Source organism: Sus scrofa, chromosome 13, assembly GCF_000003025.6.
Source record: "Sus scrofa isolate TJ Tabasco breed Duroc chromosome 13, Sscrofa11.1, whole genome shotgun sequence".
NCBI lineage: Eukaryota > Metazoa > Chordata > Mammalia > Artiodactyla > Suidae > Sus > Sus scrofa.
In genome coordinates, this window is record NC_010455.5 from 45120698 (window position 1) to 45143977 (window position 23280).

Consider the following 23280-nt stretch of genomic DNA (forward strand, 5'->3'; position numbering starts at 1 on the left):
TCTCCTTTCTCCAGCCCCCCAATGCCAGGAATGTTCTTCTCCCCCACATCCAATAGGATCAAGCTTGATTCAGAACTACTTCTAAGATCATAATTGCCAGGTTGAGCCATCCAATGAACCTTTCTGTTCCTAAAACCCCATTCTACTACATGATTGGAAGGTGGATTTTTAAAACCCCCCCCAAAAAAATAAGGCTCCCATTGTGAAGGATGGGCTGAAGCCATCGCTGAGGAAAACAGGAGGCAGGCACAGAGCTGGAGGCACAAAGAATCCACCACAGGTTCTTACTGTCAACTGCATCTTTCTTGGCTGTCATCAGAGATGGAAATCAGAATCATAGTCTCCAAGCTAGTCTGGAATTGCTGAGTGACCTCTCTCTCCTCTTCCCTCTTTTATTTTCTCTTTTCTTCCCTTTCTCTTCTCTCTCTTAGCATGTTAGTTATTCTTCAAGTCTAGATGTATTTCACTTAAATAGACTCTTCAGTGGGTCAAGCAACATGTGTGTGGGGATGAAGTCAAAGCATTCAGTCTGGTGAGGAAAATTATTTAATAATTATGACTCTCCTACAAAAGACCTGCTAAAGGTAGATGGGCTTTGGCAACTAGAGGAGGAAGCGTACCTCTACCAGAAGCCAAGGCACTCCCTCCCCAGGTGGGCTGGACTAGTATTAGAGACAACTCCAGGGCATCTCGTGGTTGATGAAAGGATAGATGAAGGAGATTAGTTTTGAAGTGTTGCCCCACGAATAGTATGTTTGATCCAAAAACAATAATAATAACATCATTTGACGCCCCCAAAGTATGTCTCTTGTTAATGGTAGGGACATCTGTCAGAATCTGGCTGGTGGTGTATGTGTATGTGTATGTGTACATGTGTGCCTGTCTGTCTGTCTATATTTTCCATCACCTCACTCTTTGAACCCAGAAGTGTTGGCAAAACAAAAAGGCATGGACCTAACCTTAAGTGAACTGTTCATCTAAACTAGTATATATTTCGCATCAACAAAAACATTTTTTGGAGTTCCTGTCATGGCTCAGTGGTTAACAAATCTGACTAGGAACCATAAGGTTGTGGGTTCGATTTCTGGCCTCGCTCAGTGGGTTAAGAATCCGGTGTTGCTGTGGGCTGTGGTGTAGGTTGCAGATGTGGCTCGGATCCTGCGTGGCTGTGGCTGTGGTGTAGGCCAGTGGCTACAGCTCTGATTCAACCCCTAGCCTGGGAACCTCCATATGCCACAGGTGCAGCCCTAGAAAAGACCAAAATAAATAAATAAATAAATACATAAATAAATAAATACATTTTTTCTAGACTCAGCACCACAGATGAAGGCAAATAAATTAATCCTTTTTAAAAGTTCCCAGCACACTGTCTACACATTTGATCAGATTTTACATTCTCAGTTCTTTTCCAGCTTTCTTATGATTAGTGGGTTCTTAATTACAGTTTAGACGAGGGTTAATTCCTACCGTATTTAGTACTACGTTTCTCCAATTAACTAGTCAAACAAAGAGACGAGCTGCAATGAAGGCAATGAACTGCTTATGGAGTGAGTTTGACCGTTCTGCAGCCCAGAGCTCGTCCTGTGCTGTGTTGGAGTCGGCACCTTCCATATGTGTCCAAACCCCATCTGTCAGATTTCCTCTCATTCCAGGGAACTTCTCATTCAGTTAGAAAAATCAGGACCTAGTGGAAACTTGGCAAAGGCCCAAATATATCTTTCCTGCGTAATTTTTTTTTTTTTCATTTAAAACAACACATAATGGGAAATATGTGTGCCCCATGGCCCAGGATAGCCAGAGAAAACCCTCCTCCCTTTCTCAGAGAGACCAGTGGTTCTCAGCTCATGGGGAGACAGTTGGGAATACCTGGAGGCAGACTGGATTATCCCTGCTTGTGGGGGCGCAGGGGTATTGCTGGCATCTCGTGGGTGGAGCCCAGGGATGCTGCTGGGCCTTCCACAGTGCATGGACCACCCACCACAAGTGAGAATTATCCGGCTCAAAATGGCAGTAGTGCTGAGGCTGAGAAACCCTGAATGATGCCAACAACCGGCAGCTCTTGAGCCCTGACTGTGTGCCAGGAACTGCATAAGCACTTTTTATACGTCTTCTCTTTAAATCCTTCAGCCCACCCTTGGAGTTTGGCCTTTTAACTCCCATTCTTGAGATGTAGGAATTGAGGTGGAGGATGTTTAAGAGATGTGCCCGAGAGAAAATTCAGGCCTGTTTTACCTCACCTCAGACTTTGCTTCATTTTTTCTGACGTCTTCCCGTATGAATGACTCCCCACCCCTCATAGTGTTCCTTTCTTTTGGTCTGTGAGACTCACTGCTGTCTCTTGGCTTCCCTCATGCCCTCTGTTATCCCTTATATTCCCTTCCTTAGCTACACACACACACACACACACACACACACTCATGCTATCTGAACATCTCTGCCCTGTAGTCCTTTTTCTCCAAAGCTAGAGAAAAAAAAAATGATACCCACCCCAATTCTTTAACCAATTTTAGGTACTACCCCTAGAACTCTTGTATTCTCCAAGAAGACTTTGGGCACTTTTATATTGCTCCTGACTCCATCTTTAGCTGTGAAATTTGAGCCACTGTAAATGTTTCTTAGCAACTCAGGGCACTAGTTTAAACTCAAGGCTCCAAGTCTTTTCTTCAAGACTCCCAAAATAGCATAAAGCTGGGAAGAAAGGAGGCAAAGGTACTTCCCTAGTCAATTAATAGCTATCTACATTTTTTAAAGAAATAATTTTGTCTTATACTAGATTTCCCTATGGTACCCTCAGACATTATTAGGTTTAAGTTTTTGTTTTTTAACCAAACAAATGTTCACATGGTATTTCCTTTTTGATTACAAGACAAAACTCTTCCTTGGATTCAAGTCGTCATCATGGCTGCTTCAGTCCTGCCTGGTCCCAGCCCCCATGCTTGGTACCAGAAACACACTGCAGAAAGATGCAGCTCCTGGCCTCAAGCTACCTGCTTTATTCCTGTTACCCCTCGGGGGAAAATCTGTCATGGTAAGACAGTGGGGAACCACTGGTTCACGAATCCAGGCTCTGTACCCAGAGTACCTGTGTCCACATCTCAGCACCACTGTCTGTCATCTGTGTGACTTTAGACAGGTTACAGAACCTCTCTGGGCTTGCTTTTCTTCACCTGTGAAATAGAGGTAATAATGGTTCCTGGCCTAGAAAGCTGTCAGTCAGGTTAGATGAGTTATTGCACACACAAAGCAATTAGAACAAGAGCAGGTGCCCATGAAGGCAAGCCATTACTTTGATCATCTATCTGGGTGTCCACAATGTGTTTTCTGTGTAGCTAGAGTGTATTAATGTCAGTGGACTGACTGACTAGAAAACAAGTGGATAAGTAGAAACTCTACTAACTCTCATCTTGAGAAATGCTTTGGAAGGCTTCTTGTTGCACTGTTAACATCGAACATTCTTTTATATTGTTTTTTTGGTTCTTGGAACCTGCAGATTCAACATAAGCTGCTGTCATTACAGAGAGGTGCAATCAGCCCAATGATGGGGTCACACTGCCCCCATCACTCAGTTTCCCCCTTTAGCTCTCCCACCCCAACCCTGGCACTCGGATCTCACCCTTTAGGGAAAGAAGGGAAAAAACACAATTCCATTAAATAAACCAGGCTCCAGAGAACAGGAGCTTGAATCCCTTATCAGCTGGCAAGTCTGAAAATAGCAGGAGAGTGTGAAGAGCACAATTGTGTAACAGGAAGAAACTTGGAAAATGGGATTGTTTGGGGCATCCAACTGAGAAACTAGGTTCAGACTTCTACCTTCCTCCTATCATTTTCAGAAAGTCACGAAATATCACCCACCCCAGCCTTGCCATGATGGCAAAAATATCCTTACTCTTTGCTAAGTTTATTTCTTTGTTTCCAGAACAAGCAGATACACACACACAGCTTTGGATTCACTGGGGCTTTCAGCAGTTCTAGAATGGAGTGTCTTCCACTCATACCCATGGTTCATTAAACTTTCAAATAATTGGCACCAAATCCAGAGCTTGGATTTTTTTGCAGCCCTCTTCGCCCTTTCTCCCAGCTGGGCATCTTCATTTCCATTGCTTATTAGCAGGGCTCTAATCAAAGCCACAGAGCCATACAAGGGAGTGCTTCACTATTTGCCCTGGGAGCACAGAGAACGTGACTCGGGTAAATCTGGCCTGGATCCCTTATGAGGGATGTGATTAATTGAAAATACCTGAGAGCTTGGCCAAGTTGTGATCTTCCTTTCACTCAAACACCTACTTATCTTAGACCTGCAACTTAGAATCTATTTCCATGTTGTTCTGAAATGTCTAAGAAACATCTAATTGATTCATATACTGTCTTAAGAACAGTTGAGCCTAAATTGCAGGGAGTTTTATTTATGGTCCAGTGGGTCCACTGCCCAACTGACTAGCCACACCTGGAGGCAGAAAAGTAAAATTACAAGATCAAAACTAAGAACTTATTAACCATGGAAAAAGACAACCTAAAAATTACAGGATCAAAAGTAAGAAATTGGAGTTCCCATCATGGCACAGTGGAAACGAATCGGACTAGGAACCATGAAGTTGCAGGTTCGATCCTTGGCCTCACTCAGTGAGTTAAGGATCCAGCGTTGCCATGAGCTGTGGTGTAGGTTAAAGACGAGGCTTGGATCTGACGTTGCTGTATCTGTGGTATAGGTCAGCAGCTACAGCTCCAATTAGGCCCCTAGCCTGGGAACCTCCACATGCCACAGGTGTGGCCCTAAAAAGACAGAAGAAAAAATAAATAAATAAGAAATTATTCAACATGGAAAAAAAATTTTGGAAAAATTCATGGAAAAATTGCAGTCAAGCCTAGGGGAAAGCAGGCTAAAATGCCTTCGTTTGGGCTGCCATTTACTCCTGAGCACTTTCCACTTAAATAAGATGGAAATCTTGTTTCTCTAAAGCCCTTTAAGGTGGGTATTATTGTGCCCATTTTTTATAGATTTTGGATCAGATTTACAGAGGTTAAGTAACTTGTACCATGATGCACAGAGACCAAGGCTTCACAGACACACTCTTCACCGTGGCACTCTACTGCCATCTCATTTTTACCTGGAAGTAAGAAAATGAAAATCCAAGAATATCTATCTGCCCCTTCAGCACCCCCTGTATGCCAAACACATGGGAGCTGCGATGACATAAAATACCCAAGTCCTCACTCTGCTGGAACTGACAGTCGAGTCAGAAGGACAGGACAAAGACATATCGTGATCAAAGCACAAAAGAAATTAGTTATATTGTCGCCAATAATCAAAATATCATGTAGGAATCAATGGGAAAGAGTGGGTGCTATTTATTGGCTTGAGTAGTCAAAGAAGGCTTATGAAGTCTGTGGGACTTGACAAAGAATAGAGACCAACTGGGTGGAAGAGAGGGCTTTCTGACCTGGAAAATGGCTTTCTCAAGACTGTAGGGGGAGATAATATAATAGTGGATGCTTTTGTTGGCCTGCCAGCTTCCTTCATAGTCTCGTTCAGTCCTGCTGAACTATCCATCATGGTGCCTCGCCAAGTAATATAAAATGGTCAGGGGACTCAAGCCAGGCAGTCAGAGTCTCCTCTGGGACTTATCTGTAGAGTGAAGTCCTTCTGGAATTGCTAGTTTAGGAAGATGTGAGTCTAGTTGGTAGGTAGTCACGTGGCCCACAATGTGGAAGGAATCTGTGAAAACACTAAAGCTAAGCAGAGATAAGCAGATCTTATATATGGAGAGAAAAAAGAGGTAGAGAGATACAGAGAGACTTTAAAAAAAAAAAAAAGAAAGAACATCTGGATTTGGCCATACCTGAAGCCAGACATACTCTAGAATTTCCAGACATACTCTAGAATTTTCCAGATTTATAAATTACTGAATTTCCCCCTGTGTTTGCTAGTTTGACTTGGATTTCTCATACATACCAAATGAAATATTCTTATCTATGCTTAATTTCTATCTCCTCTATAAAAAAAAGTTATAACAAACCATATGTCAAAAGATAATTACTAAAATTAAATAATAAATATCAAGTATGATGATTAGGTACTGAGCACATAATGAATGCTTAGAAAGAGTTTTTTTATTTATAGGACTAAGAAAGAATAAGGTAGAATAACTCTGGTAATAGTTTAATATTATTATTTAACTCTAGCTCTTTCCATTTGTAATGGCTGTATTATAGTCCATTTTCATGGGATGGTATGAATTATGTAACAATATCTTATTGCTGGAATGTGAATTTTGTGTGGCTTTGAATTTTTGTCTCTTAAGCAATACTGTGATGATCTGCCTTGTGCTGCAATCTTTTTTATTAAAGTTTAGTTGATTTACAGTGTTGTACCAATTTCTGCTGTACAGCAAAGTGACCCAGTCATACATATATATACATATGTATATATATATATATGTGTGTGTGTGTGTGTGTATACACATTGCCTTATATTATCTTCCAATATGGTCTGTCCCAAGAGATTAGATATAGTTCCCTGTTCTGTACAGTGGTACCTCATTGCTTATCCATTCTAAATGTAGTAGTTTGCATCTGCTCATCCCAAACTCTCAGTCCATCCTTGTGCTTCAATCTTGACATGTATTTTAAATCATTTTTTAAAAATAGAAATTGAGTGATTTCTTGATTTTTACATCAGAAGTTTCTATTTTAGGCCCATATAAAACATATCCCTAAGAAGTTACCTCTGAATTGAGTGAAAATTTTGGATTCCAGCTTTTGACTCTACCACAGACGCTGGAGCTTATGCTGTTGGAGAAGAGCTCTTCCCAAAGAGATCTACAAAGAGAATATTCTCTTCAGAGAAGGAAAAAAATACAACTACTTGCTCTCTGAAGGCTACCACCAAAACATTTGCTTTGAAACGTGGGATACTACAGGCATATCAAAAATTCAATTCAACCTATGTTTAAGTATGCAGAAGCTCAGGCTTTAATTACCAGGGAGAATCCCCACAACCAGCATTAACCTGCATGGCGGCGTACGCCCAGCCCCAGAGCTGAGCCCTGCATTCCTGTAGCTTTGGCAGTCTCCTTTCTCACTGAGGATCACTCAGTGAAATTCAAGATCATTAACTGCTCTTCTGGCCACAAATGTAAGAAAACAAACCTACAGAAGTTCCATGTGATGATTTTTTAAAATAATGGAATGCTTTATAAGTCTCATCCTGGGCTGTCTCTAAGGCCTGAAGTTCTGCATGTAGCAAGCCAGCAGATGGTTGGGGAGCAGGAAGAGCAGCAGGCGTCTGTGTCCAGCCCTGCTGGCTGCAGTTGGCTTCCCAAGAGCTTCTGCATAAATCTGGTGGCTTCTTTCAAAACCCCAATTAAGCTATATCCCACAGCCTTCCTTCCCTCTTTTTTTCACTGATTCATCTGTAAATTGTTGATTCCGTATTGAAAAAAACCAAGACCAAACCATAAGGGATTCATGTTCATTATTAGAGGATCTGGTTGCTGAAAACCCCGTTCTGGGCTTTACAAAATCCTCATGCCTGGAGGATTGACAGAGTTATAGGGAACAGGCCCGGGGGGACTATGGAAAGGGGAGAATTAATTCTTATTAGGTCGAATTTGTGGAGACCCACAATGAAGTGGTTGCCTTTCTTCTGTTTGTTCTCCCAATCTTCACTTCTGATACAACTGCCTTTATGTTATGGGCTGTCTCTAGCTTCTAGAAAGAGTCTTTTTTCATCCTAGCATTCAAGGCACTCCTGACCCATGACCCTTCACCTACTATCCAAGGCAAACTCCTGCAAGGTCCCATATCCCATGTTTTCTCCAAACTGGCTGCTCACTGCTCCCTAAACAGCTATTGATGGTCCTATTTATGCATAGTTACTTAGCACCGGCCACCTGGAAGGTTCTCTTCCCCACTCCCCACCACATCTCAACCTACCAGAATTGACTCATCCTCAAAGACCCATCTCAAATGCTTTCTGTTCCATTCGATATTTCTTTATTGTCCACATCCTTCGTCCAAAAGATATCTGAGTTCTCCCTCCACAAACCTCCACACCTCTGTGTGGAAATCTTTCTTTGTGCAAAAAACTATACTGCTTAGCACTTGAGTTAGATGGAGCTTTGTTGGATTCCACCACTAAACATCAAATATCTGAAGGGCAAGGACTATTTCTAACATAGCTATATGTTCCTAAAGTCAGTATGAAAGTAAAATTAATGACCTTCCAAGCTGGTCATCAAAGATAAGGTCCGGGAGTTCCCTGGTAGCCAGGTTAAGGATCCAGCATTGTCACTGCTGTGGCATGGGTTCGATCCCTTGCCTGGAAACTTCCACATGTTGTGGGTACAGACCAAAAAAAAAAATGGATAGGGTCTATTGTTTGTATTTACTCAACATAAACTTGTTGAGAGTTGCTGCTGTGTGTCAGGAATTGTTATTAGCACTGGCTGCACACAACCAATGTGTACTTCAAGAGAAACATAGGAAAAACTGCCAGAAAATATAGAATATGCACTATCTAGATCTGGGTCTATAGATACTATAGTCCACTAGGACTGCTACATTTTAAGTGTCAGAATTTCCAAAATCACAGAAGCATCATTGTTATTGACAACACCTCAGCTCAGAAAAAAAACTGAGCTGCTAATTCAAAACACTGGACCCTGGCTTTTCTTGAATTCTGCCTACAACATGCATACTTACTGCCCAACCAAAGGACACAACTTAAAGTGTCTCTGTCATGTACTTTGTACTGATTAGGTATTTTGTAAAGGGGAAAATGGAATCAAAATATAGTCCACTGGCATCCCTGTTTTCTTTGTTCTTCTCTGAAAATGCGAAATTTGGCCTTAATTCATACCTTTCATTTAAAAGAGGTATTTAAAAGAGGTGTTTATAATTGTGCTTCATCAAGGCAAATTCAGATTTATAAACTTCTGAAGCATCCTTTCAGCTACTGGTTACTGACGCCTGTTTCTGCTTATGGGAGGTTATTTGGGAAATGTGTAATCAGAAAGCTAAAGAATTACTCTTGAATTAGATCTATCCTCTTAAAGACCTAGAGATGAATTTTCTCCAAAAAAGAAGTGAAGAACTGGTAGTAGTCTATTTTTAAATTCACATCATTTCCATTACAGTACATTGCAAATGCTTGTAAAATAAATGTTTTTTCTATTATGCCTAATAAAATAAAGCTAATTCACCAAGATGTTATACTCTTGCTGATATAGAGTAATTTGATGATATATGAATGGATTCCTTGGGTGAGTCAAAGTTAAGTCAACTTGTTTCTCTAAAATAAATGAAATTCCCTGGGAGAAAATTTTTCCTGGCTGGACCCAGTGACTCTGACCCCATCTATGATCCCAGGACAATGCCCCATTTTACTTTTCTGCTTATATATCAGTTTCCTGTGCTGGAAAATGAGCTTCTTGTAGGAAGGACTAAGTTTGTTATCTCTGAAGAACCAGCACTAACTGACATAGCACAGGAATTCAGTAAGTGCTTATTAAAGGAGTGAACTCCATGCTCCAGTATGGGTGTCTATGGTCCTTTAACTAGAATTCCCCAGATCCCCTTGTGTGTCAGTTTAAGGCAATTTTACATCTATCTGAAAGTGCTCCATAGTTCCTGGGTTATAAGAACAAATGGCTTGTTCTGTTGTAATTCTACTCAAAATCTTTCCAGTTGATTTTTTTCTACCTACTGAACCAAATTTCTCTAACAAGCCTCCGTTTTCATCAAAATTCCATTTCTAACTATGCTTTCTTTGTATGTGCTCTTATACCTCAATGCTCTTAGATTATTCAGCCGTCTCTCCTGTCTTAAGCATTGTTCTTGCCACAGAGATTAGTGCCCGCTGCCTTGGAATAAGGCATTATGAGAGGTACCATCCTCTAAACCGGTGTCTCTCCATCCTCCTTTGCCTTCTCATTTAATAGTTTATCTCCCCAAAACAGAAATGCTTTCCTTCCACAAAGCTCTTGAATTAGGGAAAGAGGTCAGAAATTAAATGCTGTCTCATCACTCTTGTTTAGAAATACAGAATCTTTATTGGTTTGTGAAAGGGAGAAGTAGGAACCCATTTTTTTCCATCTAAAATTGAACAACAGCTAAGCAGACGTGAAGGGATAGATTTAAATTAGAAAGGCTGTATTAGATCAGCCAAAATCAAAGCTGATTTCACTCCAGGAACTGTATGCATGAAAAGGTGTAATTATAAAATGTTGATATTCTGCTGCCTTTATGCATATTCACTTTATGAACTTAGACCTCCAGAAGCCTCCTAGGACTGCTTCCCCATTTTTAATAAATATTGAGAATGAAGCACTTCCTAAAGGAATTAAAGGAGGGAGGAGTTTTTTGTTTTTTGTTTTTTTTTTCAGGCTTAGCAGCAACATTAAAACAAAGAAGCAGCTATTCTACTGGTTTTTTGTGTGCTTTAAGATTGCTACAAATAAAATGAACTTCTGGGGAGTCAGCAAAGAAATGATGGTTTGGCATTTAGGGGGACACCTGATTCCTTAGGGGAGGGATATTATTAATTGCAAGTTCTGAATAACATCAGTGGGTCTCCATGCAGTTGCTGGGAATATTTATCTTGGGAGAAGGAAGAGGTTCCAGAGAATTCCCAGAGATCTGTTAACCTGAAGCCTAGGGCTACAAGCCAGATCATGCTCCAGTCCATAGAATGCCCTAATGGTCAACTCACAACCAGCTGGAGGAGAGCTGGGAGTTGGCTCAGACTGAGCAAATTATCACATGCATTTATTCTCCATTGCTGCCAACCTCAGAACTCTCTTCTTTGAGGTGTCATCATACATCACATCACACTATTATGGAGGGTTGTCAGGACTGCTGACAGGCTGACTTTTCTCTAACATTTCTCCCCCTCCACCGAACCCAAAATCATAATTAATGCTGTGAACCCTTCAGTTCCATTCATCTTTAAGGATGTAAAACTGTAAATATAATCTTAATGAATACTGCCAGCAGCTTGGAAATCACTGCTTGCCCTGCCCTTTGTCTTACCCACGGAGGCCCAGAGAAGTTGTCGCTTGCCCAGAGTCACATCATTTGTTCTGGAAAGCTCCATCATTGTTCAGCACCTCTAAGTCCATGAAGAAAGGCCAACATGTGAGTCTCCTCATCTTGCCCATCGGCCCTACTGTCCCATTATTTCATGTCAGTCTGCCTCAGGGCAGAGGCTTGTAAAAGGAATAGGTGGGTTATGCTGTGAGGTTTTTGTCCTCATTTGTAACAAAACAAAGGCCCACTTGGGGATGCATGCCTCCACCAAAGTTAGGACAGATTTAACTATATTTTGCAAAGAACATTGACTTCCAAGATGCACTAGATTTCAAGCTGCCAGGTGTATACATCCGTTAGGAAAGCCATTAGTTGAATGTCAGGGCTTTTATTTTTTTCTTTCCCCTCTTAGAATCTGGGTTCTTTTCTTTCCCTGCTGTGGTGATGAAATCTAAAATATTTATGTGCCTTTATAATGACTATTTAGTATTTAATGCACCTGATATTTGCCAAAGTGCTTGACAATCAGTATTTATTAACAGGAAAATAACTGCTAGAAAATCTGCCCTGTGACATTTAGGGAGCCAGTCCTTCTGGGACTATGAAGGCTGTTTCTGGAACTAGGTTGAGGCCAATGATTCAGACTGAAATTCGTCGGCCAAATTCTGCCTCAGGCCTCATGCTTAAATATCCCCATGGCTTATTAGACTTTGTTCCAAGAATCCTGAAGGGTAGTATGATATTATGCATTCCATTCCTTCCTCAAACACTCATTAAGGATTGACTCAGTGTTGAGGCTAAAGAATTAATAAGACTCTGCTCAAGTCTGAGTTAGGTGCTCTTCTCATGATGCCTTGGGTCCAGTCTTAATGGAGCAAGTGGTACTCAATAGTGGGGACTTTGGGAGGGGGACTTCCTTGGTTGTCACTACTGGAAGAGGTGCTACTGGCATCTGTAGTAGAGGCCCAGGATGTTATCAGCATCCTAGAGTGCACTGGACGTTCTAACACAGCCAAGAATTAACCAGGTCCAGAATGTTTTTAGTGCTGAGGTAGAAGAACCCTCGGGCAAGCCTCCTCTCTCTGGCTTGTACTTGTTTGGTTATAATGTCAGATAGAGTAGCCTCCCCTACCATATCGTAAGGCCTTTGAGCACAGAAACCAGTTCTTATTTTTCATTGTATACCAGCACCTGATGCCTATAATACAGAACTCAGTACACGGTGTTGAACAAATTAATGAAGACAGTATTCCCTCTCTCAGAGAGACCGTGGTCTCAGGGGTAGAGATCAGTAAACAGGCAATTCACAGATAAAATGTATCTGGTCTTCAAAGTATAGTCAGATAAGAGAGCTATTTTGTGTTCCCTTATAAGTTATCATCCAAACAGGTACACTTATGGAGTTCCCTGGTGGCTCAGCATGTCGAGGATCCGGTGTTGTCACTGCTGTGGTTCAGGTCACTATTGTGGCAGGGGTTCGATCTCTGGCCCAAAAACTTCCACCTAGGATCCCCAGCCCAGGAACTTTGGCCCCAATAGTGGCCAAAAATATATACATATAACAAACAACAGCAACAACAAAACAGGTGCACCTCTGAGAATGGAAGCTAGAACTTTCAAATATTTGAGGCAGGGTAACAGGAGATACCATTCATCAGGCCTAGCCTGCAACATCCAGACACAATCATGGGAACCCCTGGCTGTGGCCACCACAGCACTGAGAACCAGCCAGGAAGCAGGTGCCAGCATTTCATAGAGTCCACCACCACACACACGAGCTAGGGAATAGATATCTGGAAGATTTCATGGTGAGCTAGGAAAGTTTACATTCATGTCACATAAGTTAATGCAAATAAATAAGACCTTGTCAGAGGCTTGGTCTTCATTCCAGGCCCCCACCCTCTGCCAGCACCTATCTCCTCTGCTTCTTGAACTGCCCCACCAGCCTCTCAAGGTTTTCAGAGTTTGCTTCTTTCCTGATTATCACAAACATGGAGCTCTCTAAGTTTACCTCCCCACACCCAGTAGCCTTGTTCAGTCACCCAGGCGTCCTCCCTGCATAAGGACCGTTAAAGACTGTAAATAAGAGTAACCTTTCCCAGATGTGGTTCCAATGGCTCTAAACTACACTTGGGCTTTCTACAGTGCTGTGGCTACAGACCAAAGGGCACGGCTAACCCTAGCAAGAATTACAGGGTTATCCCTTCAGAGAAGAGAGAGTGTTCAGACTCTTGTCAGTTTACTCAAAGGAAGTTTTATCATCAAGCTCATGGAAACAAGATGGAAAGTTTGGGCCTCATGCTTTCTGAGTGGGTAGAATTACTTCAGCCACAAGCATCCTTTGGTGGCAGATCAGAAAGATCTTAGGGAGAAACTTGCTAAAGAGAGAAGCAAATGACAAGTTTGGTTTGTGATTTCTCAAAGCCTAGGCTTTGAAAGAAAGACACCGAGGCTTCAAGTTAACTTTTTATTTTGTTTTTATCCTAAACTCCATTTCAATGAAAACCAATTGTTTATAATTTTAGTGCAGTTACTATGAAAATAAACAACTACTTTATTATGATCCAAAGTGTCATAATAAATATACGAGCAGATATTAGGGACACTAAAGTTACTATCTTGAACTTTAGGTAAGATAACTTTTTCTATTCTGACACACAACTACAGCAGAAAAGTCCCCAACTGAGACTGTAACGTACTGCTCTTCCTACACGATACTAAAAAGATTCTCCTTGACACACAGTCAACTACAGCCATCACCCTTGTATACATTTAGAGATTCACAACTTTGTAAAACAGTTTGATAGCAAGTGGAACTTTCAGGATAAAATGTTACTGGTGAGAGGGTGTGGAGAAAAAGAAACACTCCTGCACTGTTAGTGGGAATGTCAATTGGTAAAACCACTATGGGGAACAGTATGGAAGTTCCTCAAAAACTAAATGTAGAGGGAGCTCTCATCATGACTCAGCAGTAACGAGCCTGACTAGTATCCATGAGGATGCGGGTTCAATCCTTGGCCTCACTCAGTGAGTTAAGGATCCAGAGTTGCCGTGAGCTGCAGTGTAGGTCACAGATGCAGCTTGGATCCCGTGTTGCTATGCCTGTGGTATAGCTGCAGCTCTGATTTGATCCCTAGCCTGGGAACTTCCATATGCCCTGAAAAAAAGAAAAAAACTAAATATAGAACTACCATATGATCCAGTAATCCCACCCCGGGCATATATCTGAACAAACTTTCATTCAAAAAGATACATGCACACTGTGTTAATTGCAGCCCTATTCACAATAGCCAAGACATGGAAACCTAACCATTGACAGATGAATGGATTAAAAAGATTTGGTACATATACACAATGTAGTACTATTCAGCCATAAAAAAAAAAAAGCAAAATAGGAGTCCCTGTTGTGTCTCAGGATTAAGAACCTGACGTAAGTGTCCTTGAGGATACAGGTTCGATCCTTGGCCTCGCTCAGTGGTTAATGTTCCACGTTGCTGCAAGATATAGGGTAGGTCACAGATGCACCTCGGATCTGACATTGTTGTGGCTGTGGCGTAGGCCACGGCTGCAGCTCCAATTTAACCCCTAGCCTGGGAACTCCATATGCACAGGTTTGACATTAAATATAGTATAATAATAATAATAATAATGCCATTTGCAGCAACATGGATACAATTAGAGATTCTCATACTAAGTGAAATAAGTCAGAAAGAGAAAGATACCATATGATATCACTTATATGTGGAATCTAAAATATGGCAAAACTGAACCTATCTATAGAACAGAAACAGACTCATGTACATAGAGAACAGACTTAGGGTTGCCAAGAGGAAGGGGGAGGAAGTGAGATGGACTGGGATTTGGGGTTGGCAGATGCAAACTATTACATTTAGAATGGGTAAACAGCGGGATCCTACTGTACAGCCCAGGGAACTATATCCAATCTCCTGGGACTGACCATGATGGAAGATAGTATGAGAAAAAGAAAAAACTGGGTCTCTAATGCTATACAGCAGAAGTTGACACCAACACTGTAGATAATTCTTAATAAAAATAAAATTTTAAAAAATATTGTAAGAGTGGAATTAAGTTTGACCAAAAAAAAAAGTTATTGGTATTTGCTATACTCTATTCTAGTCGGCTTCTCTAAGTACATGAAACAAACACCAGATGGTAATTTGTATAAAGATAAGGGAATTGGTGCTAATTTTAGAAAGTTCTTGGCCATTTCTCTCATCCAAAGTTAGGCAGGGAATTCTCAGTTGGAATGACTTTCTAAGTTCCAAAAAGCAGCTGTCTGTTTTCGTAACACTGTGCTATCATTCTGCTTAGCAGAATGTCAAGCCAGATCACAGTATTCCATGTGTAGGAATATGCTATCTAAATCTCCTTTCCAATCATTGGCAAACCTATTAACCAGGACGGAGGTGCACTTCAGAAGCCCGTGAACCATGTGCACATCCACACTGCCCCTAACCAATACCATTTTGAGATAGACTGGATGAACCAGTTTTCAATAGCTGATCTAAAGTGTCAGGTGACAGATCTCCCCCAAAAGGCTCGCTGGTGGGGAGAACTAAATGTAAGGTGTGTGAGGCAAAGTCTGGCCAATCCAGGCTGCTGGCAATGTGTGAGACAGATGGCTATGCAAATAGGATTCTCACACTCAGTTGTAAGGTAAACTGTGAACCGGGGAGCAGCAGGTGTCTGGGTAAATGCAATGCTTAAATGCTGTCTCTATGTTACATTTAGCTCTTAGAAACTGAATTTCCTAATTGAATTCAACAAACAGTTATTGAGAAATCATTATGTGCAAAACATTGTGCGAGGTTCTGAGTAAGTTGAATTATAGAGAGACCTCACTTTAGGGCTGTTTGGTGCACTCTGCCAAGGGCTATGATGAGGGAAAGCAATGAGCAAGAAAAAAATGAACAAGGGGATTGATTTCAACCAGAAAAAGGGGAATTTTGTTGGGGAGCAGGTCAAACGTGAGAGCAAAGCTTGGCTTCTCTAAATAAATGCAGTGGGAAGCTTCTTCCATGACGGCAGAAGTAGAATGGGGGACCAGACATAGAAGAGAATGTGTACGTGTGGGTGTGAGTGTGTGTGAGTGAGAGCAAGTGTGTTTACAAATGGGGAATTAGAAGGACATGGGGTTCTGAGAGGTGGGATCAGCTTAATGGTGGAGCATAGCCTTACATGCTATGAAAGTTCTCTGACCCGTCCTCCCCACCCCCAAATATTCCTAAGGCAGGATGAATTCTAAGACACTTATCTATGCAATTGGAAGTTTTCAATTGGAGAAGGGTGTTAGGAAACCTGTGTTTTAAAAAGTTTATATTAACAATTAATAATATGGAGGTAATAGAGGTGGGGACTGAATAGCAGACAATTGCATTAATCTAAAGAGGAAGCGGCAAGTGTCTAAACATAACATCAGCTCTTTCTTGAGCAACTTTTCTTGAGCTCCAGGCATCAATCAAGGGCTTCACATGCATTACTAACGTAAAGCTCACAGAAATCCTGTGAACTAAATGTTTTTATTCCCATCTCAAGAGGGCCCAAGCTAACATGGCTGGCGAATGGCTGGGCCAGCAGTGAAACCAGATCTATCTGATCAGGGGCCTGGGCTGGTAAACACCACCCTACACTATCCCACAGGGAGGCAGGAGGGTCTTAAGGCTCCCTGGTGTAACATGAGATCTTGCCTTCGGCCAAGCTAATACCTGCAGATGGAGAAGTAGTTAAAGAGAGACATGGACTTCAATTTTCGAACAATTAGATGGGAGGAAAGTAGGGCATCCATATGTGGGTAGTAGCAAAGAAATGGGCTGTGGATCTGAAATTCAGAGGAGGTCGTGACAGTGAAAAGAAAGTAAAGAGAGGGAGTGAAACAAACAGTTAGGACCTTACAAACCCCGTATTTAGGGATAAAGAAGAAAAGCGCTCTCAGAGAGAACTCTTAAGAATTTCGAGTAATAGAAATGACCATCAGAAGATCTCCCATCTAAAAGATTTGAAATTAATAAATGAGAGGTTTTCCTTAGCCATCCCTATTCAAAGAGAACATTTATAAATACAGTGGTACTTTTTTCATGTAATTTTAATGGGATAAACTGAAACCCAAACCTGTATTTTGATCAAATAACCATGCAAGAGTCTGACATGAACCAGAACCTCAGAACTTACTGACTTTATCAGGGTGGGTCCAGCAAGTCAACATACTGAGCTGGTAGGATTCGCTGCTGTGAAATATTCTGGAATCACAGATTCTCGGAGTTGGATCCCCAATAAATAGATTTACCATCTTCCCAGACAGAAACATGGGTATTTTCTATGATACTTTCTCTCCACCTCTAAATCAAATCCCTTATAAACTTCATTAAATCCATTTCCTTATTATCTCTTGCTTGACTCTCTGGATTATCTAGCTAATTTTCCTAGTTCTCACTTGAGAGAATCATTTCAAAGTAAGTAATCTCAAATTCTTTTGAGGTTGGTTCCTCATATCTAGCCATGAAAATAAACGAACAAACACTTGATAGATGTCATTCAAAGAACACTCTGGTATTTCTCTTTAGTTTGAATGCCAAGCACGGTGGGGATAGGGTGGGGTGGAAGACCGTTCCATTTAAAATTATGAAAAATGATTACAATTTCAGTTGGAAGATATTCCATTCATTAAACTCATAAATAGCTATTATATGACCCGGTTGAAGTAGGGGTTCTCAGATGACTAAGATGAAATGAGCCCTCACATCCGTCTTGTATATAAAAATGAAAAAAGTCAGTGATTGTTAGAAAATGAAAGCTCTCTGCTTCATTGCTTTTTTTGTGAGCAAAGTTCTTCAAAACTCTTCAGGACAGAGCTCAGAGTTGTTAGAAAGTTCCCCTTGTCTTGTGGAAAATATGTGTATGGATAAAATGCAGGTGGTTTAGCAAACACAACAGTATCTGTGGGAAAGGTTGCATTTCTTTCCCACATTCATGAATTAAGTGCCCTGGAGCAATTGAAAATGTGACTCAGAAAAATCCTTTTATAGCTATTCTTTGCTCATTTGTGATACAAATCCTAAGGCAGCCTTGGCCTGTGGGCAGTGAAATGTAGTGTTGCTCTCAGACTAAGGTGAAAAGAAATACCCACAAAAGCCAGGCACACAGAGCAGTACAAGTGCCTCAGAGGGAGAAATTCAATTGGGTAGCTACTACTGAGCGACCAGGAAGCTGAAGCCAATGTCAGCCTTTTAATTACAGTGGTGTCAAAACTATTTAGATAGATTTAGTTACCACTCAGTCCTGAAGCCAGTGGCTTGCTCTCATTCTAGTCAAGTGGGTTGGTACCCCGCATATACTGTCTCACTTCCAGAAAGGCTGTACCTTAGCCACCAGTGATCTGCTTTGGGAATTCATTCTTCTTTTTTTTTATTATTATTAGGGTATAGTTGATTTGCAGTATTGTGTCAATTTCTGCTGTACAGGTCATATATTTATATACATTCTTTTTCTCATATTATCTCCGTGTTCTACCACAAACACTGGATATAGTTCCTGTGCTGTACAGTAGGACCTCATTGTTTATCCTTCTGCATGTAGTAGTTTGCATCTGCCAACCCAAACTCCATCCATCCTACTCCTCCCCCATCTCCCTTGGCAACCTCAGGTCTGTTTTACATGTCTGCGAGTTGTTTCTGTTTTGTAGATAGGATCATTGTGCCAGGGAATTCATTCTTGACAAGTCAGTCTCCTTTCTAAACAAGTCTGGCTTGTGTCTAGTTCACCTGAGAGGAGTAATGCTAACAGTTAATATGTATTGAGTAGTCACCAAAAGTCAGGCATTGCGTAGTTAGAATTTCTTATGTACATCTTATTTAATCCTCACAAAAGTCTTAGGAGACAGGCAGTCATTCCCCCCCCCCCCATTTACAGATGGGGAAAACTGAGGCTGAGGGGGTTTAAGGATTTGGCTAAAGTCGCACAGTGGATCAGCCATGAAAAATCCGGAACCTACTTAAGAACTATAGCAATTAATCCCTATGCTCTCCTGCCCTTCAAAGGGATGAAAAACTTAAGGAGATGGGGAAAAGGAAAGAAGTGATCACCAAGGGGTGTGTTTCCACACTGTCCTGAATATGGTCAGAAAGGCTATGTCCTAAACCAGAAGAAAGACTCATCCAGTCCTCTTCCAAGTTGACACTTCACAAATTGCTTCAAGGAACCACTAAGTTGAGAAGCAATTCTTTGAAACCTTTGGGTCAGGTGAGGGCAGGGCTGTTACTAAAACAAAACCAACCAACCAAACAAACAAATCCTGATGGCCATTCCAAGCCCATGAACATAGTGGAGAGAACTGTGTTTGCATTATGATCACTCAATAATATGTGTTTATCAAAGGGCAAAAACTAACAAAGCATGAGCCCATATATAAGATATATAGAAAAAGAAACTTCTCCAACCTGTAGTCACTCTGTCAGCCATCCAATCAAAAAGCATCAGTACCGCACTCACTCTCCATCCCAGCTCCCTCATGGCCCTCACCGTGAGAGCATCTCCTGAATTGCAAGCTATTCCAGGGTTCAGATACATGTTTTTATCTACAGCCCCAAACACAAAGCCCACAACCTCATGCATGCACAGCAGCAAGGACACCGGTCACTGTGGAGATTTGAAGGGCTTATCAAAGATTATTTCCACTCTTGGTGATTTTCTCATTACAAAAAGATTTTAGACCCCCATCTCCAGTTGTGCATGATTTAACGCTCGTATTTCCAACCCATTTTCAAAGGTTATTGTTTACTGGCAAGTGTGGATTTCTTTTTACCTTAAGCTACACACAGTTACTTTAACAGGTACCATAATTTGGCTTTCAGATTCTCTCAAATCATCAAAACAGAGTACTTGCAAAAGGTTTATTTCGCAGGTGTTTCCCACCAGGTTCGATACTATTCACCACATTGCATAAACGGAATGGATGTGGTTCTGAGATCTGGAACCTGGATGTTGTTATACTTACCTCCAGAATGGGGTGCAGCTTTCTTTGTGCTGTCCCCAAAAAACCATTTTCTATTTGACTTCATTTTTTGTAATGTTGAACAATACTTTTTCTTTTTAAAAAAGGCATGATATTCTTTCTGAGCAGCACTTAGGCAGGGGGCAGCTCTGCAAACTGGTTTATTTACATCTTTAGCTAATTTCTGCAAAATTTGTGTGGAATCAGGGTTCTCTTTGTGACTAAGAATATCTTATGTAAAACTTCCACTTTTAATAGCTAATTTTTCCTCTCATCAACAGGATACAATATGGCACATAATGAAATCACAATTATAACCGATTTTAATATTACCATGGGTCAAATGGTGCCCTCATAGCAAACTACTCGAGACCAGATTCTAATAAATATGCAGTTTAGCTAAGTACCCTATTATTGGGCTTTTGTCTGATAATGTTACTTCTAATCCCCTGATACTCATCCCCACAGGTTTCATTAAGCAGTCAGTTTTGGGGCGGGGGGTGCCTTTCGGGACGAGCATATGCGATTCTTTCGTTTGTATAATACATTTTACTCTCTCTGCTTATTGTGTATTAAGTAGAACAATGGACTAGATACAGCAGTAGTTTATAAAAAATATATTTGACACCGTCTCAATAAGACACAATCTTAGCAAAACTGGAATGATTGAGGGCCCAGGCTCTGGAGTCATAGTGGGTTCATGTCCTGAGCCTCCCATTAGCTTAGTGGGTGACCTTGGGCAATTTTCCACCTCGCTGTGCCCTGTAGATCCTCACTTGTTAATTGATGGTAATAATAATACCTCTCTTATCACTAAGAATTAAATTAGGTTAACACTCAGCACAGTGTCTAGTATATAGAAAATACTCAATAAATGCCAGTAGAGAGAAAATAAGAAAATTATCTTAAAATTGAATTGGGAAAATGAGACCTCCCCATATGAAAAATGAGACAGGACCACAAAGTGTGCAAAAATAGCGTGGGAAAGCTCTGAGAGCCAGAGCAGGGAGAACCAGTGATGATGGAGTGGACTGGGAACGTTCATGGAGGAAGTTTCCACAAGACTAGGACCTTGTTCTCTAAGTTTGTTCATGGACCAGCAGCCCTGGCACCACTTGCAAGCTTGTTTAGAAGTACAGACTCTCAGAGCTACGGAACCAAAAATCTGCATTTCAACCAGAAACCCAGCTGACCCAGAGTACTGAAGTGGAAAAGCCCAGCTGTTGGACACATCTTACAGCTCAGAGTTTTCAGGCCTGCCTGTTATCTCTTAACCCACACACATCAGCAATTTAGAAAAGGAGAGCCCTGGGGGCAGGAAGGCTGTCTTCCCCAAAACTCCCACTGCAAAAAACTGTGACTGTTATTTTCTAAGAGTTATATGTTGGGAATATGATAGAACTGACAAAAATAAGTGGAATTGGCTAAATAAAGCAAGAAACATAAGTTATGATTCAATTAATATTTATGCCTCGACAGGGTACAAATCACAAATATCTATTTTATCCAGATTGAAAATGAAAACCAAGAAAACATATGATGACTCTTTGGAGTAGGGTTTGGGCAGAAGTCCCTGGTCCCTCAGGCTTACAAAAACCATGTATTCCTACAGAATGCAGTGACATTTCAATTCCATGCATCTCCCTGTTCATTCTCCACACACACACACACACACACACACACACACACACACACCCCAAATGACAACACCATGCTTCCATGAAGTTGCACTATGTACACGACACACTCAGACTCACCCACACCTTGCCACATTTTCACATTTGCCTTCCTTCTGTCCCTAGGCACCTGGTTTAATCTTGCCTGCCAGAGACACAGAGCCTTTGATCTGGAATAAACATATGGGAAATAGGGTAAGAACAGAAGGAAGAACCTGTGGTGAAAATAATAATAGCTATCATTTATTAATTGCTTAAGATACTGTCCCACAGACTATCCATTTTTTTGTTGTTGTTATTGTTCTTGCAGTAACTCTCTAAGACAAGCCATTAATTCTTTACTATTTCAGTTGAGGCATAAAGAGCTACATGATCAAATAAACTGCCAAGGCTGTGCAGCTGAAAACCAGCATAACTAAGACTCGAACCTAGGTCTGTCTTTTCCCCAACTGACAGAATGAAGCCAACATCTTTGAATCCAGTAATCATCTTTTGGAGGAATGGCTTCTAATTTGTAATTCAAATGTAATATTTTCCCTCACTTTCACTTCGTATGATAGTGGGGAAATGATGAAGGAATTTTCTGAAGTCAGGCTGAATTTAAGCTGTGGATGGTGAAGTGCAGGATAATTTCCTCGTTGGTATTTTAGAAGTTCTTCGTCTAACCATCTGTTGCAGGCTGACAGATGGGTTGATATATGACAGAATAATGGCTCTTCAATTCTAGAAAGGCAGAAGGAATGCTTGAAAAATAGCAGCTCTTTTCATGAACCTAACTGTGCTAACACTGCTTGCTCACTTGCCAAAAAAAAAAAAAAAAAAAAAAAAAAAGTCAGTGGGAGGGAAGTGTGAAATATAATCATAATCATTCCCTAACAGAAAGTTTCTCACAATTGCCGAAGGTCAAATCCAGTAAAATATGCCTGTTCTAAAATTAGGCTAAAGTTTTCAAATCCGACTACTTAGAAGGGCATGTGCGGGGGGATGATAAAACATAAAGAAAAACAATAAAGCAAATTCCCTAAATCCTACTTTCATCCCTTTTTTCCAGTCACCTAGTTTTTTGTAGGCAGCAAGTATTATGAGTTTCTTATATCTTTGAAATAATTTATGAAATCTGAGATTTTTGAGATCCAAGTGATTTCCACTCTAAGTGACTCTGCCAAATGTGGAGTTTCTTTCTTCTTGCCTAGAGTGGATATATAACAGAGGTCAGGGAGTTCCCATTGTGGTTCAGCGGAAACGAACCCAACTAGAATCCATGAGGATGCGAGTTCAATCACTGATCCTGCTCAGTGGGTTAAGGATCTGGCATTGCTGTGAGCTGCGGTGTAGGTCGCAGACACGGCTTTGACCCCTGTTGCTGTGGCTGTGGTGTAGGCCAGCAGCTGTTGCTCCAATTCAACCTCTAGCCTGGGAACTTCCACATGCTGCGGGTACACACCTAAAAGGCAAAAAAAAAAAACAAAAAAAAAAACAGAGAGAGACAGAGAGAGGTCACGCCAGATGTTTGACTAGGCACAGAAACACAGGTGCTAAAGACTGTCCCATCCATCCTCAGAGACCTTCCAG

The 23280-nt window shown here is 41.1% G+C and overlaps 1 protein-coding gene across 5 annotated transcripts in view; it reads left to right on the plus strand.

Annotated features, from left to right (window-relative positions):
• Positions 1-23280, plus strand: part of SYNPR (synaptoporin) — a 323587-nt gene that overhangs the window by 279474 nt on the left and 20833 nt on the right. For 2 of the 5 annotated variants that reach the window (XM_021069169.1, XM_021069170.1), the window contains one exon: positions 21835-21903. The exons of the other annotated variants lie outside the window; for them this stretch is intronic. In XM_021069169.1, the coding sequence (XP_020924828.1) occupies positions 21835-21903 (69 nt within the window). The remainder of the gene's footprint in view (positions 1-21834; positions 21904-23280) is intronic. 5 annotated transcript variants of the gene reach the window in all.